Source organism: Onychostruthus taczanowskii, unplaced genomic scaffold, assembly GCF_017590055.1.
Source record: "Onychostruthus taczanowskii isolate IOZ18803 unplaced genomic scaffold, ASM1759005v1 scaffold42, whole genome shotgun sequence".
In the NCBI taxonomy this organism is placed as follows: Eukaryota; Metazoa; Chordata; class Aves; order Passeriformes; family Passeridae; genus Onychostruthus; species Onychostruthus taczanowskii.
In genome coordinates this window covers 894,835-910,510 of record NW_024501682.1, presented here as the reverse complement: position 1 = coordinate 910,510, position 15,676 = coordinate 894,835, and the positions used below count along the sequence as shown (strand labels likewise).

At 40.3% G+C, this 15,676-nt stretch overlaps 1 protein-coding gene across 1 annotated transcript in view; it reads right to left on the bottom strand.

The window, feature by feature from the left end:
- The window catches only part of KCNH1 (potassium voltage-gated channel subfamily H member 1), a 170,093-nt gene that overhangs the window by 130,785 nt on the left and 23,632 nt on the right, over positions 1-15,676 (bottom strand). Inside the window, exons 5-6 of the mRNA XM_041413592.1 lie at positions 10,275-10,393; positions 1,725-2,117 (exon numbers count right to left, since the gene is read on the bottom strand). Coding sequence (XP_041269526.1) covers positions 1,725-2,117; positions 10,275-10,393 — 512 coding nt within the window. The remainder of the gene's footprint in view (positions 1-1,724; positions 2,118-10,274; positions 10,394-15,676) is intronic.

Sequence of the window (15,676 nt, the reverse complement as noted above, 5' to 3'; positions counted from 1 at the left end):
TCAGCAAAATCTTCACCAGGCTGCTTCTATCTGCCATGGGTGAAAAAATCTTCCTTCCAAGTTTGTTGGGTTTTGTTGGTTGGGGTTTTTTGGGTTTTTTGTATCTTGCTTTGTTTATTTTTTAATTTTCTTTTTTATTTTTTCTCTTTCTGTCTAAATGTCAGAACCTGACATATGGCCACTCCACCCATCGCTCTATCAGTGTCACAGCAAAGTAATAGGTGAAAGCCCTGCAGAATAATCTGCAGTCTGGGTCTTTCATATGGCAAACAAATACTTAAGGATATCTCTCTCTCTCTCTCTCTTTCTCTCTGATTTGTGTTATTTCAGTCTGTAGCTTGATATAAAATGAAAACTTCTCTAGGGAATTAAATATCAAATAACATAACATTTTTTCCACTGCATTTAATAGTTTACCTACCTTTAAATTTTATAAAAAATAGTGTAATTTTTTTAAAGTAATGGGGTTTGGTTTTGCTTATATTTCTCTTGGCGTAGTTTTCTTTTGATAGATAAGCTGTCCTTCGTAAATGGGCATATTTTAAATGAAGTTATAAAATTTAAATTTTACAGGCTAAAATTCAAATACTAAGCCCTGATGAGGTAGGTATGTAAATTCCTCTCCTTCTCTGGAAGTATTCAAACCCACCTGGATGTGATCCCCTGTGCTACCTGCCCTGGGTGAATCTGCTTTAGCAGCTGGGTTGGACTAGATGATCTCCAGAGATCCCTTCCAAACCCAGCCATCCTGTGATTCTGTATCTTACAGGTTTAGCACGTGTCACAGATAAACTCAGAGCCATAAATAGCTGATGATTTTATAACATGTAACCAGAAAGCAGGAATCCTCTTTAAGATTTTAATAAAAATTCATTAACTCTCTGAACTATTTAGGCAGGGAACTTTAATGTATTTACCTTAGGAATATTTTCTTGGCAGACTGATCCAAAAAAACAAGCAGTTAAAAAATACTAGTTTTCTGGATTTAATTGTCTAAATGTTAGTTCTTTTGCTAGATTGTGATCTACTCCCAGACAAATGAAGAACTAAGGAAGAATCTAGATTTCCAGATTTCTCCCTACCCTTTCATTTAATTATGAAATCACTAAACAAGAACCTTCAATTGCTTCACCTTCCTCTAAAAATAGTGTTGCCAAACAATGCTGCACAGATCACCAGGTATCCACACAGTGCTTTCTGGTGCTCAAAGACGATTCAGTGAGTGACTGCCTGCCTCTTTGCCACCTGCCATGGTGTACTAGAAGCAGCTGGAAAATGTGTATTTTACTTCCCAATGGCTCCTGTGCAGAACTGGCATTAGCAGAACTACCCTGATCGATCATCAGTGAAAGCAAGCACAGCCTGCCCCGACAAACTGTCCTGACACACACCTCAAACTATTCCTGCTCAGGCAGGTAGAACAGCTTTCCTCAGTTCTGTGCAAAGGTGCTGCTCTCTGCCTCTACCTGTCTTCCTGAACACTGAGGGTGCAGAAAGAAGGAAAATAAACATGGGTTTTTAACACCAAAAACTACAGCAGCAATTAAAGAATGAACCTTCTGGCTAGGATTCATAAGCAAACTTCTGTGCATGCCGTGGGTGGCTACCAGAGACGTATGTACAGTAATTCAATAAATTTAAAAACGTACATTCCTTTTGTCCTGCACCTCCCCCCCAGCCATCGAATAACAATGAATGGATAGAAGTGGAAGTGGTATACTGACCTCATCAACATTCTCAAATGCATTGATGACATCATATGGCAGGCAGGAGAGCAGGTCGATCACAAACCAGGTCTTCAGGTAATTCATGCGAATCAGCTTGGGGTCAGAGATCACCTCTCCTGCCGGCCCCACAAAGGTAGTGTGGAAATTGAGCACAATGTCAACCAGAAAAATGACATCCACAATGCTGTCCACTACTAGCCATGCCACGTTGTTCTGTTTGGTTTTAAAGGAGACATTGTAAGGGACCAAAATAGCAGTGTAGAAGGTTAAAATCAAGATGATCCAGTCCCACGTAGTCTTGAATACACAATAATGCAAAATTATATGTGGAGGAGTCTTTGGTGCCTCTTGTTTGTACTGTGGGAGGATTTCAGAACCCAGCTGCAATACCTGTAGTCAACAGAAATTTGAGAGGAAAAAGAAAACATGGTTAATTTTTTCACACTAGATTCTCAAGCTCAGTACAACAGTTCATAAAAATTCACGTCAAATAACTCCTTTTACCACCACCAGATGGTAAGCAAGCCAAGAAAAGTATTCTGTTACACAAATCAGCATCAAACGAAGAACAGTTGTTTCTTTTAATGCCATTAATTATTTTTTGACACTAAGTCTAACATGTGGAGTGCCCAAGACAGACAGAGAAGAGAGAACCCCTTCAGCTATCTAGACAGGTGAGACAGAAAAATGATGGGCAAGAATAGGCAGGAAGGCCAGGGCAAATAGAAATTGATGCAAAACCTGGAACAACACGCAACTGAGCTCTGGTCCAGCAGCAGGACCACTGGACCACATTTTTTTTCAACACTGCCTATTAAACTCTTCACTACACCCTGTCTGAAATTGTCTCAAACTACAATCTATCATGAATGCACAGGCCTTTCTTCCTCTTCTCTGGGCTGTGAAGGTCCAAAGCCCATGGATATCTATCATTAGCCTCAATAAACTCATTTTGGACTTCACCAAAAATTCATTCAGAGAAGTTCAATATCTTAACTGTGTGATGGTGTAGAATCACAGAAAGATAGAATCATTAAGGTTGTAAAAGACCCCTAAGATTGTTGAGTTCAACAATTAGCCCAGCACCCCCATGTTCTTCAACAAACCATGTCTCAAATGCCACATCCACACACCTTTTGAACACTTCCAGGTACCATACAATGCCACCACTCCCTGGGAAATCTGTTCCAATGCTTGACAACCCTTCCAGTGAAGAAATTTTTCTTAACATCTAATCTAAATCTCTGCTGGTGCAACTTGAGGCCATTTCCCCTGGTGCCGTCACTTGTTGCCTGGAGGAAAAGACTGATCTCCCCCTCACTACAACCTCCTTTCAGGCACTTGTAGAGAGGGGATGGTCCCCCCTGAGCCACTTTTTCTCCTGGCTAAACAATCCCACCTCCCCAGTCTGCTCCTCATCAAACCTGTTTTCTAAACCCTTCACTGCCTTCTTTGCCTTTCCTCGGACACGCTCCAATGCCTCCATGTCCCTCTGGCTTTGGGGTCCTCCAGACTGAATGCAGGATTTAGGGGACCTGCCGGGGCACACTGTTGAGTTACACTGCAGTTAGGTCTGAATTCAGAAAACCACTACTGCAGAAGATTATCTGCCAGCACGTGTTTTAAACCCTGGACCTCAAGCTGAGGACATGCTGACACCGAGCACTGTTTTGCATAACTGCAGTTATGCAGTCAATGCTGCCCATTTGATGTCTGTTCTGCCCACTGCTGCAGAAACAATATTATCATGTATGTAATTCTTGGGAACTCAAGTTTCTTTCACATACCTATGAATAAGGATGTGTCTGTTTATATGTATGGCTACACATGAGGGTGAAACCAATATCAAGAACCTGTGTCCAAATAAAGAGAAGTTAAATTTTAAAGCAAATTTTACCCTCAACGAGTTATAAATGAAAACTGAAAGGAACATGAAGGCTTCCCTGAGTGAAATGTGTTTGGTAATGCCAAACTCACAGAACCTGTGAGAAGTATTTAGGAGAAATATTTAGGAGCATGGTTCCTTTTTCACATTTATTTACACATAGTTCAGAGCAATGGGAAGCTGAGAAGGAAATCAAATGTCTGGTTTTCTCTGGGAAAAGATAAGACAACACAGCTAGAATAGAAGGATGTCTTCCTTTCATTCTCCTTATCTCAGCTTTTTTAATGTCAGTTATTTAGATGTGGATTTTATCTCCAGGTTTTTCTGAGTGCCTTTTTTTTTCTTTTTTTTTCTTTTTTTTTTGGTGAACTGGTGAGATTTTTCCCAACAGTTTCAGCCAAAGGGGACAAAAGAAAACAATCAGCTACACAAGATCTACTTGGACAAAACAGTCTCAGATGAAATTCCCTGCTGCTCTGAACGTCACATAATCACTTACTCGTGTACACAACAGGGGTCAGACACTGTCAGACCACAGTTCCTCACACACGTGTAAATGAGAATGGGAATTGCAAGCCTGCTGACTTTGAGCCCAGTATGTTCTCCTGAAGAGAATTAACATGACCTGCTCTGACAGACCTGCATGCTACCACAGAGGCATTAAGAGTCTGAAAAAAAATTGGTTGAAAAAAAAAATAAGAGGAGTCTGTATTTTTGTTAGTGAGTGTCTAGAATGACAGCAAAGAGGAGAAAGGAACATTTCCCCAGCAGAATCACTGCAGTATTGCGTAGTCTATTGATCCTGACCCTGATTCATGTATGTACTCCATATTACCAAAAATAAAAGGGAATTAAGCTGCCCTGTGTTGAGAGGAGATGGAAGGAGCACAAGGCACACGCAGTCTCTCTTCTCTGCAGGAGGCACTGGCCAGCCCATGCAGTCCCCAAAAGTCACTGGTGTGACTGGAAGAGGCAGAGGATGTGTATTGAATCCATGTGTGTACTCAGAGCATCATTCCCTTCAAGGCTTGTTTGCAGTCCTGGTGACAGATGTTGGGATGTCTTTTCCCAACAAAGCCCTAGCCCAAATCAATATTGCAAACATCTCCTGTCCTCCCTTTTGCATATTGCAGCTGTACCTGAATCACTCGGAAAGCAATGAGTTACTTCTGGCTTTCAGGAGGCTCTGCATGACCAGCAGCTCTAACACAGGGTCGAAGCCTGAAATATCCTTCACTGGGCAAGAAGTGTCTTCTGCAACACTCACTCACTGGAATAATTGATCAGCAAAACCAAGCACCTCCATCACATAGTAACATTTGTCATTTAGCAGAATTTCAGTACTAATGCTGAGATTTTACTGGTGTGGGGAGACAGGATTGTCACTATGATATTTTATGAAAAATCCTTTGCTAGGATTTTTCCCTCCTGAGGAGCTGAGGGCCTCAGGAAAGAAATGTAAACAATAACTGTCTGCTGTTGTGGAATGCAACAGGTGCATCTGTGATTGGTGGATGTTGGTTGCTCCTAATTAATGGCCAATCACAGATGCAGCTGCATCGGACTCTGAGAGTCACAAGATTTTGTTATTCATTCTATTCCTGTTCTTTCAAGCCTTCTGATCAATCTTTTCTCTCTATTCTTTTAGTATAGTTTTAATGTAGTATTTTAATATAATATATATCATAAGATAATAAACCAGCCTTCTGAAAACATGGAGTCAAGCCTCGCGTCTCCACACATGGGGAGTCACAACCCAGGATCACTCTTCAAATGCAGCAGGAAAGCATAATTGCTTCTTCTGCAATCACAGGCCTACTACAGTTTTTTTTTTTTAGCCCCTGGTATTAAATGAGTAAGTCCAATATTTTGGTAACTATTCTAACCAGCATAGTAACCTCAACCATGAAAAACTGAAAAAAAAAAAAAAGGTTGCTCTTGTCAGGTGGTTCTTATCTATACATACATAAGTTATAGACTGAGAATTGCATAATGCACTCCATTTTGGTCACTGCTGCTCTCTTTGTACTCCAAGAATTTGTGGAAATTTTGCATCAACAGAACTAAATTTACTGGAAAATATACTAATGTATACCTGCTTACCCAATTAGGGGAAAAGGCAAGAACAATTTCTGTTTGGCAAAAAAGAAGGGGCTAAATTATGGTGTCCATTGTTTTGTTGTAAATAGAAAAAAACCCATTAAAATAAAGCTAGTGGAACTGTAAGGATGTAAAACTGAAAGCAGAGAAACCAGACTTCTAGTTCCAACCTGTTAAGACAATAAACTGCTTCTTCAGTGTTTTAAAATGCCATCACCATTTTACAAGCACTTTCCCCTTATTTGTTTGAGATTCAAGGGCTACAGCACAGGAAAATAAAAGGAATTGATGACTGATTGATCTCCTTCCCTTTCTATTTAGAAAGTAAACATACTCTAAACTGTCTGAATAGCTAGGGACCTTATAAATAAGTCTTCTGAAATTCTGTTACCCTGCTGGAGTCTCTGGAGAAGCCCTAGCAATGGTTATTTAAAGAGACCAGGGGCCATGGCTTTAGTTGGTCTCCAGCAGGAGGATGTGCACCATCACTGTGGGCATGAATCCTGAATGGAGGGGCAGGAGGCAGGCATCAAGGAATGACACAGGGATTACAATCATTCACCAGATGGGGAAAGCCACCTGCAGAAAGCCAGAGGTGCCACCAGTCCCCTTTTGGGGTGGGATGGAGGTGACGAGTTCTAGCCTGGGCTCCCTCTCACTACATCACTGACACACACCTTTGTAAAACCACCCCATGTTGCTGGCACTGCTAGAGAGGATTTCACAGCCTGAGGTGAAAGAAGGGCACTGCCCCAGCTCACACTATCTCTCCCAGCAAAGGCAACTTGCTTTGCACACTGGCAAAAGTCTCACAGTGCCTGGCAGTGCCAGCCAAGAGCTCTCAAAGGCACCAAATTCTTCATTTCACTGAAGGAAGAGAAACACACCTACAACAAAGCTTAACAATCTCAGAGAACAAGCATGTGCCTTTATCATAAAGCACAACAAAAGAGCTCAGTACTGCACAGAAACCATGGAAGGAGGTCCACAGAGCTTAGTACTAAAGATCAAGCTTTTATCAGGTCACTGCACTGGAAGTTACAAGAGCTCCTTGCTCCACTTTTCACACCAAGGGTCACACCAAGTCTATTTCCTCACCATCCTTCCCCACACACACACCACCCCTGGGTCATCTGAAGATTCAGAGCTATAAACCCCCCTCTTTCCACACCATCCAGCAAATCCAGGTCGATGCAAAGTACCTTCTGCCCTGTTCCAAGGTGCTCCTGCTGCACTTCAGCCTCTAGGGAGAGTCGTGCCAACCTGAGACAGGTTTGCTAAAGTAGTCAGGTGTGGTTATGCACCCACATGAGCTAACCACATTCAAACTGCTTGTAAAGCTATAGCTCTCGGAGAGCTGAAAAAAACAAACCCCAAGAGACTGATATCAAAGTAATCATGAAGAAAATATACACAACCATATAAACCATTATGATGAGCTTCCTTTCATGTGCACTGGACAATTTGATTACAACAATTTTCTGAATAATTGAAACAGCTCTGGTTTTGGAAGATTTTTCACTATTATACAGTTTTATCATGGTAAAAGAAATATTTATTTCTGAAACTTATTAATGAAAGTATCATTTCAATTACTTATTATTCATCAGATAATGCTGCTGTATTATCTGCATTTATTATTTGTGGTAATTATGCATGATGCTTTAATAGCTCTCTAATGCTGGAGAATTTTATTCCAAGAGCAGAAATGCCAAATTTCATCACAGGTTTTACAAGACTGTGTTACTTTTTTTTTTTTTTTAAATCCTATTTTTTTTTACAAAATGGTGAATATATCCCAAGTCAGGAGTCATAAATTGCATCAAATGTGGTTACAATGGTTTATTTATTTTTATGACTGTATGACTGGGGGGCAAAAAAAAAGCTAACACAAACACTCACTCATTTCCAGCTCAATCTCTCCTTTTCATGTTTTCAATTGCACCTATTTGCTTTCTCTCACTCTTCCTTGCTTTTGTTTTCCCAAGCACCCACACAGATTGCTCCCAAACTAAGGGCTAGGTTCTATGCCTCAGTATTTTGACTGGCAGTTTTAATGGCAGTTATAAGTCCCTGGTAAATAATGTTTAAAAAAAAAAAAAGTGTCAGAAGTTCCATTCTTAAGCAGTGCTGCTAAGCACCATTATAATTTCTCTGCTTTTATTTCTCATAACTGTGATTTTATTTTTTTTTAATTTTGACACAGTCTTGTTTGCCCAGAACTGCCTGGCAAAGGTGCAGAACACATCAGCTAAGACCACAGGTGCAGATGACACATGTACTCATTTAGCAGTGACCAGGAAGAACCATCCCTACAATCAGCTCCTTGGTGATTAAGTAACAGAAATTCATCAATTACTTTTACAAACTCCTATTGCAAAATGTTGTCTCACAGTTAGCTAACACCCTTGTGTTAACTGCATAATTAATCTGAATAGTTTTCATATGACTGCTATTAGAGAAATTAGGCTAAAAAAAATCTATGCCTACCGACGAAAGTCAGAGACTGAAGCTTCACAGACACTGCTTGTATTATCCATGGCCTGTTAGTCTGTCCCTAACACCTTTCTTAAACTGTTCCATAAACAATAAAAAATTGTAACCTGTTGTGGCAGGCTCCAACATCTTGCTCTGCTTGGGTTCTAGGATGCAACAGCCTCCCAAGACATTCAAATATCTAAGTGATAAATAACTAAGAGCAACACAAATAACACTGCAATAAACATGGAGCCTTCTCACACAAACAAGATGGATGTGAATTGTCACGGTGAGCAGCAAAAGAAAAAGGATGACTTTTAAAATTTTAGATAGGCTACTGCAGGAATGAAGGGGAAAAAAAAAAAAAGAAAAATATTTCAAAATACAACAGGGAACTGTTAGAGATCCTATACTCAATATTATCAAAAAACCTTTGCAGGATAAGAAGCATGGCACCCCATGTATTTCAAATAAAGAAAGGTGGTCTTGTCTGTATGATTATCTGCACTCTTCTTTTCTCTGTAGTGTAGTTCTATTGGCTTAAATGGAATTACAGCATGAAAAAAAGCTACCTAACATCACAGCTAGGGCTAATGTTTTTTGTAAAATGATGACCACAATATTCAGTCAGCGATTAAAGAAACTAATTTCAGACATGTAAACTATGCACTTGCCCTTTATTACTTGTAATGAATCAATTGGCTGTGCCAGTGAGAATACTTGCAAAGACTTGTAGAGCACATGGACTTGCAAAAAGTTTCAGTAACATGTAGTCACTGATGTCCAGACTGTTGCCAAACAGAATAACCTCAGACCCTTTGCCTTACGTTTTGCTGCCTACATTTTAGCATTAACTAAAATTCAAGAGTAGAGATCCAAAGACAAAAAACAATTATTTGATACGAAGCCTTGAGTAGGATTAGGAGGAAAACTATTCCAAATTCCAGGACACTAAAGCAACCTCAGGGTGGACATGTGTTAATCACATGGTGTTCCTGCAGTATGGTGCCCGTGTGAATGTCTGTCCCTCCTCTGTGCTAGTATGATCCATGTTATTTCTCTGCTTCCAACAGAAATTGGTTTCCCCTTCTTGCATTCTTCTGTATTAAATACTGACTAGGTGAGATCCTGTCTGCAGGAATTTTGCCATTATACTTGATAAGAAGAGAGGTGATTTTTAGTTTGCATAGAAACTGAGATGTATACAGCAGAACTAGCAGAATATAGTACAACTGACTACATGGAGAACTCATGGAACCCATCAATGCCTTACACCTCCAGCTGTACAGGAAGATCAAGAATTATTGTCAAGCCATAGCTGCTACCATGGCATTCACAGCAGGAAGTGACACAGGACTGCCATGTCATATTGGCTGTGCTGTCATTAACACCATGTCAAACCTCTCCCCAGGCTGTTTTTACACCAGGGAGACCCTGCTACTGGCCCAGGAGACAGCTACCGGAAATGGGACAGTCTCTCCCCCTCGTGGCGAAAGCCCTCAAACCCTAAGTGCTTCAAGGGGCCTTCTCCACCTGGAGCTTATCTCAAAACTTTGAGAGGCTACTTAAATCACAAGGTTTCACTTTCCTAATCTCCCTGCAGTGCTGCTTGTGTCGTCTTACAACTGTTCTGTCCATAAAAGCAGTAACTTAAACATAGGTTTTAACCAGTTGTTAATGCAGGGTTGGGATCCCACTAGACATAAATTAATTCGGAGAATAACCCTGCCACGGATTCTCCAGGATTTCCTTGTGGACTAGACTAAGTTTTTCTCACCTCAGTTTTACATAAGCAGATAGTCCAAGATCCGACTCTTATCAAGATCAGAAGAATGGAAACTAAGCAAGAAAGTATTATTTTAATAACACCTTTCTAAGACTTTGCTAGGATATGGAACACAACACTCCAATTAGGCTACATGAAGTTTTTGGGACACCTGCTTTCTTTCTGCTGTCATAGGACACATTTCACAGCACATGTACCAGATTCCCAGGGCAGGGAGGACTGACTGTTCTTGGCTTATGCAAAGACAACATATCCACAAAGGCCAAAAACATTTCCTCCTGGGGAAAGAAGAAATTACCTCAGCAAGTCTTGAGTGCTTGTGAACGTTCTCTCCTTTCTGCACGCTGGGAGCAAGCTGCTGCAGCACTCCTCTGCTGCTCGTGAGGGCACGGGTCAAGCGGGCAAACTTCCCCCAACCTTGAGAAAACATGCAAGATTAGACACACATTACCAAAAAAAGCTGCAAGTGTACCTCATAAAACCTCTTATGACTAAAGGGAGAAAAACTTGTTAAAACAGAGCAATCTGCTTTAATACTGACCAGAAGGGAATATAATTTAACCAAGTACCAGATAAAAGCAAGTCAGAAAATAGGTGACAGCGTGGTACAGTAATAAAACCCATGACTGCTGTGAATTTTGTATCCAATGACTCTACAAATGCACTGCCACATGAACGGCATATTTTGCAAGGATAAATGTCCACTATACAATAATCTCAAATCTAATGATCAGATTTGGATCTCACAGCACTGCAGAAGACACTTCAGACTAATCAAGATGTAAGGCTAGAGTAATGCACAATGAAAATTACAGTTGTCTGTAACAGAAGCGAATCTAGCCTCAGATGCATCAAGCATAGATCTGGAATAAGCAGAGAAATATACATAAGATAATAAAAAGCAGAGCAGAAAAGCAAAACAATATCATTAATTTTACTCTCTCTAAACAAGAAGGGGAATATACTAATAGATTTTCTCAAACTTGAATGAAACTTTTAGCAGCTTCTGGCAGAGAAGTCATATGCTGAATTTTAATTCAGAATATTTTTTACAGTGATTTCAAATATTCCTCAAAATAGAAGACCTTTAATGACAGTCACAAGAGCTAGCTACAACTATAACCTTTATGAGCAGTACTTTGCCATAACAGATAGGCAGAGTATACATCTGGATATTTTTAGTATACTGAAAGTATCAGTGCATTTAGTCCCAGTCTTGAAAAATGCTAGCACCACCTGGGAGCTCTTGAGCTCCTACTCCTCATCTCCTGCTCCAACTAAGGATGCTCAGCACTTTGAAGATTCAGTTTACAATGAGAACCTGGTTGTGGAAAACGTTGTCTACACAGCTTTCTTGTAGACCCCTTTTAGGCATTGGAAGGTGCTATAAGGCATCCTTGGAATCTTCTCCTCTCCAGGCTGAGAACACACAACTCTCCCAATCTGTCTGCACAGCAGAGGTGGTCCAGCCCTCTGAGCATCTTTGTGACCCTCCTCTAAACTCGCTCAACAGGTCCTTATGCTGGGCACCCGGAGCTGAGTGCAGTACTCCGTGTAGGGTCACATAAGATTGGAGCAGAGTGGGAGAATCCTCTCCCTTGACCGCTGGCCACGCCGCTTCTGCTGCATCCCAGGATACAGCTGGTTTTATGAGCTTCAAGTGCATCTCGCCCAGTCACGCCCAGCCTCTCACCCGGCCGGACGAGGCCCGAGGGGGATGCGCTCCAAGGGAGCACCGGCGATCGCCCCCTCTCCGGCCCGGCGGGAGCGGCGGTGGGACGGGCGCTCTGGCGCTGGCCGTGGTGCTGAAGCGGAACGAACGGGGCTCGCTCGCAAACGCCAGCCCCGGAGGGAAACGGGAGTTCCAGCTTCGCCCGGGAACTCGAAACCTGCCTCCTTTCTAATGAAACATAGACTGCTCCTTTTATTAACTCGAAGAGGATTGATGGGATGGACATTCTCCTGGAAGATGCGAAATTTGGTTCATAACCTGAGGACAAACTTTCAATGAGCATTTTCTTCCAAACATTGTTCTAAGATTTGGGCTATTTGGAGAAACACAGAGAGAGGATGAAAAGGAAGCACCTTACTTGAGCTTTCTGGCATAAAAGCACTGTCAGACAACTCTGCGGTATGATTTATGGCTACAAATGCTGAGCACCTTCAGGTGGTCCCCCTTCTTCCCAGGAGTCACCTCCTTCTGAAAGGCACAGCTTAATCCATTCCTCTCTCCTCAGCATCCCCTGCAAGCATCTCCTCTGCCCTACGTGCTAAGCATCTCATTTGTGGGTGCCTAAATGGCTCACAAAAGAACTGTTTCCACAAACACTAGATTTCACCCTCTACTCCAAACTCTGATCTGAAAGCAATAAAACTGTTCCAGGCAAGAGATTGTGTCACTTTTCCGCTTGGCTTTTCAAAGCAGGGTGGACACAAATTGGGAGTACATTCCCTAATTCTCTCCACACGCAGGGTACCACACTTGAAAGCCCAGCCTGGAGATACTCCCACCGCTGTGCCATGGTATGCCTAAAACCAGGTACTGAATCCATGTGCAACATGTAAGAATTTTATCTTTAGAACACAACACTCTCCTCCTTGTATTGCCTTTTGCGGTTCTGACTTTTGTGAAAGGAAAAGATAAAAATGTGGCAACTCCAACATACCATTGGACCTGCAGATTGTGGCATAGGAAAAAAGAAAATAAAAATTAAAATAGAATGCCAGTACTAAACCTTTTGAATCATAACATCTCCAGTAATGCCTGAAAAGACAACAGTACCTGTTGAATTTATTGCATTTTTTCCTCCAGAACCCTAAGGACAGACACAGCCAACAGCAGGTCAGTTATCTATCCAACGAAGACAGGTCAAGTAGTGCACTTAAGCCATAGGTCTGAACACAAACACTAAATTTTAAGGGTCATGGAGTTTTCCAAGATGAGGAACTAAGCTTCAAAATGGTGTAAGAATATATTGGTGTCAGTCCTGCTAAAACAGAGGGATCAGATGATATGGATTAGGAGTTCTCTTTCAACACAAGCAGTTGGTACAGCCCTACATCAATTTTTTCCCCCTAGAAACAGAGAAAATATAAATTAAATTTAAAATCTAATGATCCCAGGTGATTCTAATACAGGCATATATAATCCTCAAACAAGATAAGCTCACATAGAAGACAGGTTGAAATTCAGGAACCAAACATAAGGATGGATACCACCCTATGGCAGTGTTTGCCTTTGCCCCTTTCTTTGATTTTAACCCATTTTTATCATTGTTTTGTTTCTTTTTTCAGTTCTGCAGAAAATATCATGCACATACTAAGCAATGGGATGACATTAAAACATTTCCAGCTTCAAAAGGATGAAAAGCCTTCAAGATTAACAGCACTGATTTCAGCACTCCTGCATTCCACACTGTTCTTTCAGTTTTTCACCATTTCTTTGCAAAAAGGTGAATAGAAATTGCTTCTGATAACACCCAAGACAAGATGATTACAAAAGATGTCCCCTGAGATTTGTTTCATGTGGAAATATGGCATTGAAATATACTTTTGTGCTGTGGCATCAAAACTTTTCTTCTTTAAAGCATGAAGTTTCATTTAACAATGGCCTTAAGTTGAATTTTCTGTATTTTTAAGTAAGTAGATACTCAAGCACAAAGCACTTATTATTTATTTGTAGGTAGCTATTTGTTTCCCATCACTCTTTTCAGTTCATTCCTGCTAACTCAAGAATTCAAACATTGGGAACTGTGGCAGTTACAGAACCCTTGTTAGCACGTTGCTGACCCATGACTTGCACAATTCCTGGAGTCAGAACAAGAAGCCATTGTCTGCTAGTGAACAAGTCTGTCTGTCCACAGCTCTGTTGTTCACACAACTGTGTAAATGTGAATAAATCAAGATTCCAGCAGTTCTTGCCTCTAGTCAAGCCACCTTTGTATTCCCACACATGAAAGATCCTTGCTTCCATCCAGCTTGTCTGCGGTGCTCCTTCACTTTGAAACCTCATGACTAAAACAGTATTATTTTTCCATCTGGACTGGGAAAGCATACTGAAGTTTTTAATATACTCACTACTTCCCCTTCATTTGTTTCCTCTTTTTAAGAAAACATTTCATCCAGATGAAAGCAGAGTATATCTTAATCAAAATATTTCAAACACTGGCTCTGTTCATATAAATACATCTTTAAAAACAGAACAAAAAATCCCCCAAAAAAAACTCCAGAAACAAAAAGGAAAAAAGAAGAGGAAGCGTGAATTTTCCCCTGAATTAAGATGAAGGAGACAAACAAAATATTTTTTGTGCCTGTACTCCTGCTTGTTATGCAAAGGACAGCTTAGCTGCAACATGAAATAGAGCATCTTCTGCAGTGGAGATGGCAACTGATGATTGCTACAAAGCACAAAAGGCTACATCATCTTGAAGGATAACAACCATTCAATACTTGATTCAGTGATGCTGAATTTGACCACCTCTTTGTATAAAAACAAAGTTATCAAAAGCAAAAATTAGGATACAAAGCTTAGTTTTCAAGCTCTTATGAGACAGCATAGATGCTTCTGCATATGTTCACCGTGTATTCATGCATTCAAAACCTGTTCAGGCAAACTTCTTACAAGCTACTCAGAGTGCAAGCACGGTTTGTATTTGTCTGCACAAATAATTGTTTTGCATAAAGTGATGCATTCCACTTTATACACTATTCTCAAGCATCTCACACTTGGTGTGCTAGATCTCAAACCAGGAGAGACATATAGAGGCAAAATGCATTAATTCCAAATACAGTATAAACTTTAAAATTCAGCTAAGAAGATGACCTAGCACTTGACAAGCCAAACTTAGTTATGCTATAGCTTGATTTTGCCTTCTAAACCTCTTTTACATTTCCCTGATTTTTTTTGAGGGGCAAGCAAAAGGGAAAAAGTGGAAAGAGGTTGTTTAAAAAAATTATCAACATCACTGACACTATTTTTAAGTGGTTTTATTTAGAATACACTATTTTTAAAGCTGCTGCATTTAAAAGCAAGCTTACTTACCTTCCATGGAAATAATAAAATAAACATTTCTAAATTATCTGAATCAATTTTAAAAAGGCCACAAGGAGAAGTCTACCTTTTATGTGACTTTCTTGTTTCATCTACTCCAATGTCTGACATTATTAATCAATAAAAAAAAGTAAGCATGAAAAATGGTAATGGGACCTTCTATCCCTCTGAGTCACCTTCAGGTGAAAGATGCCTATTCATCTTTGTATAGTCAAACACCTGCCATTACAGCTCTACACTTTTCACTCAAGGAGCTGCATCATTTGCAGCTGAACAATCAGACTTGAAATTGCCAGCAGGTGATAGAAAACCAAGAAATACCACAGCTAAGCAGGCTTAGCCTGACAGATTAGTTGCTCTTTATGTAGTTCAAGAACATGATCGATTTAATGTTTTTCTTTACACAGACACACAGACATTGATTTTGAAAATCTTAAATGCTTTAAACTATAACGTCCTGCAACTGTGCAAAGAGCACATTTTATTAACATATCTGCATCTACAGGCAACTTATTACATACTAAGTACTCATAAGCATAAGAAACTGATTACACATACAAACACAGTAAAAGGAAAGTACTTGCTAAGGTGAAAAAAGGAAAAATAATTGATTTAGCAATCAGTTTTCAGTTCACAGTTTTAGTTTTTCA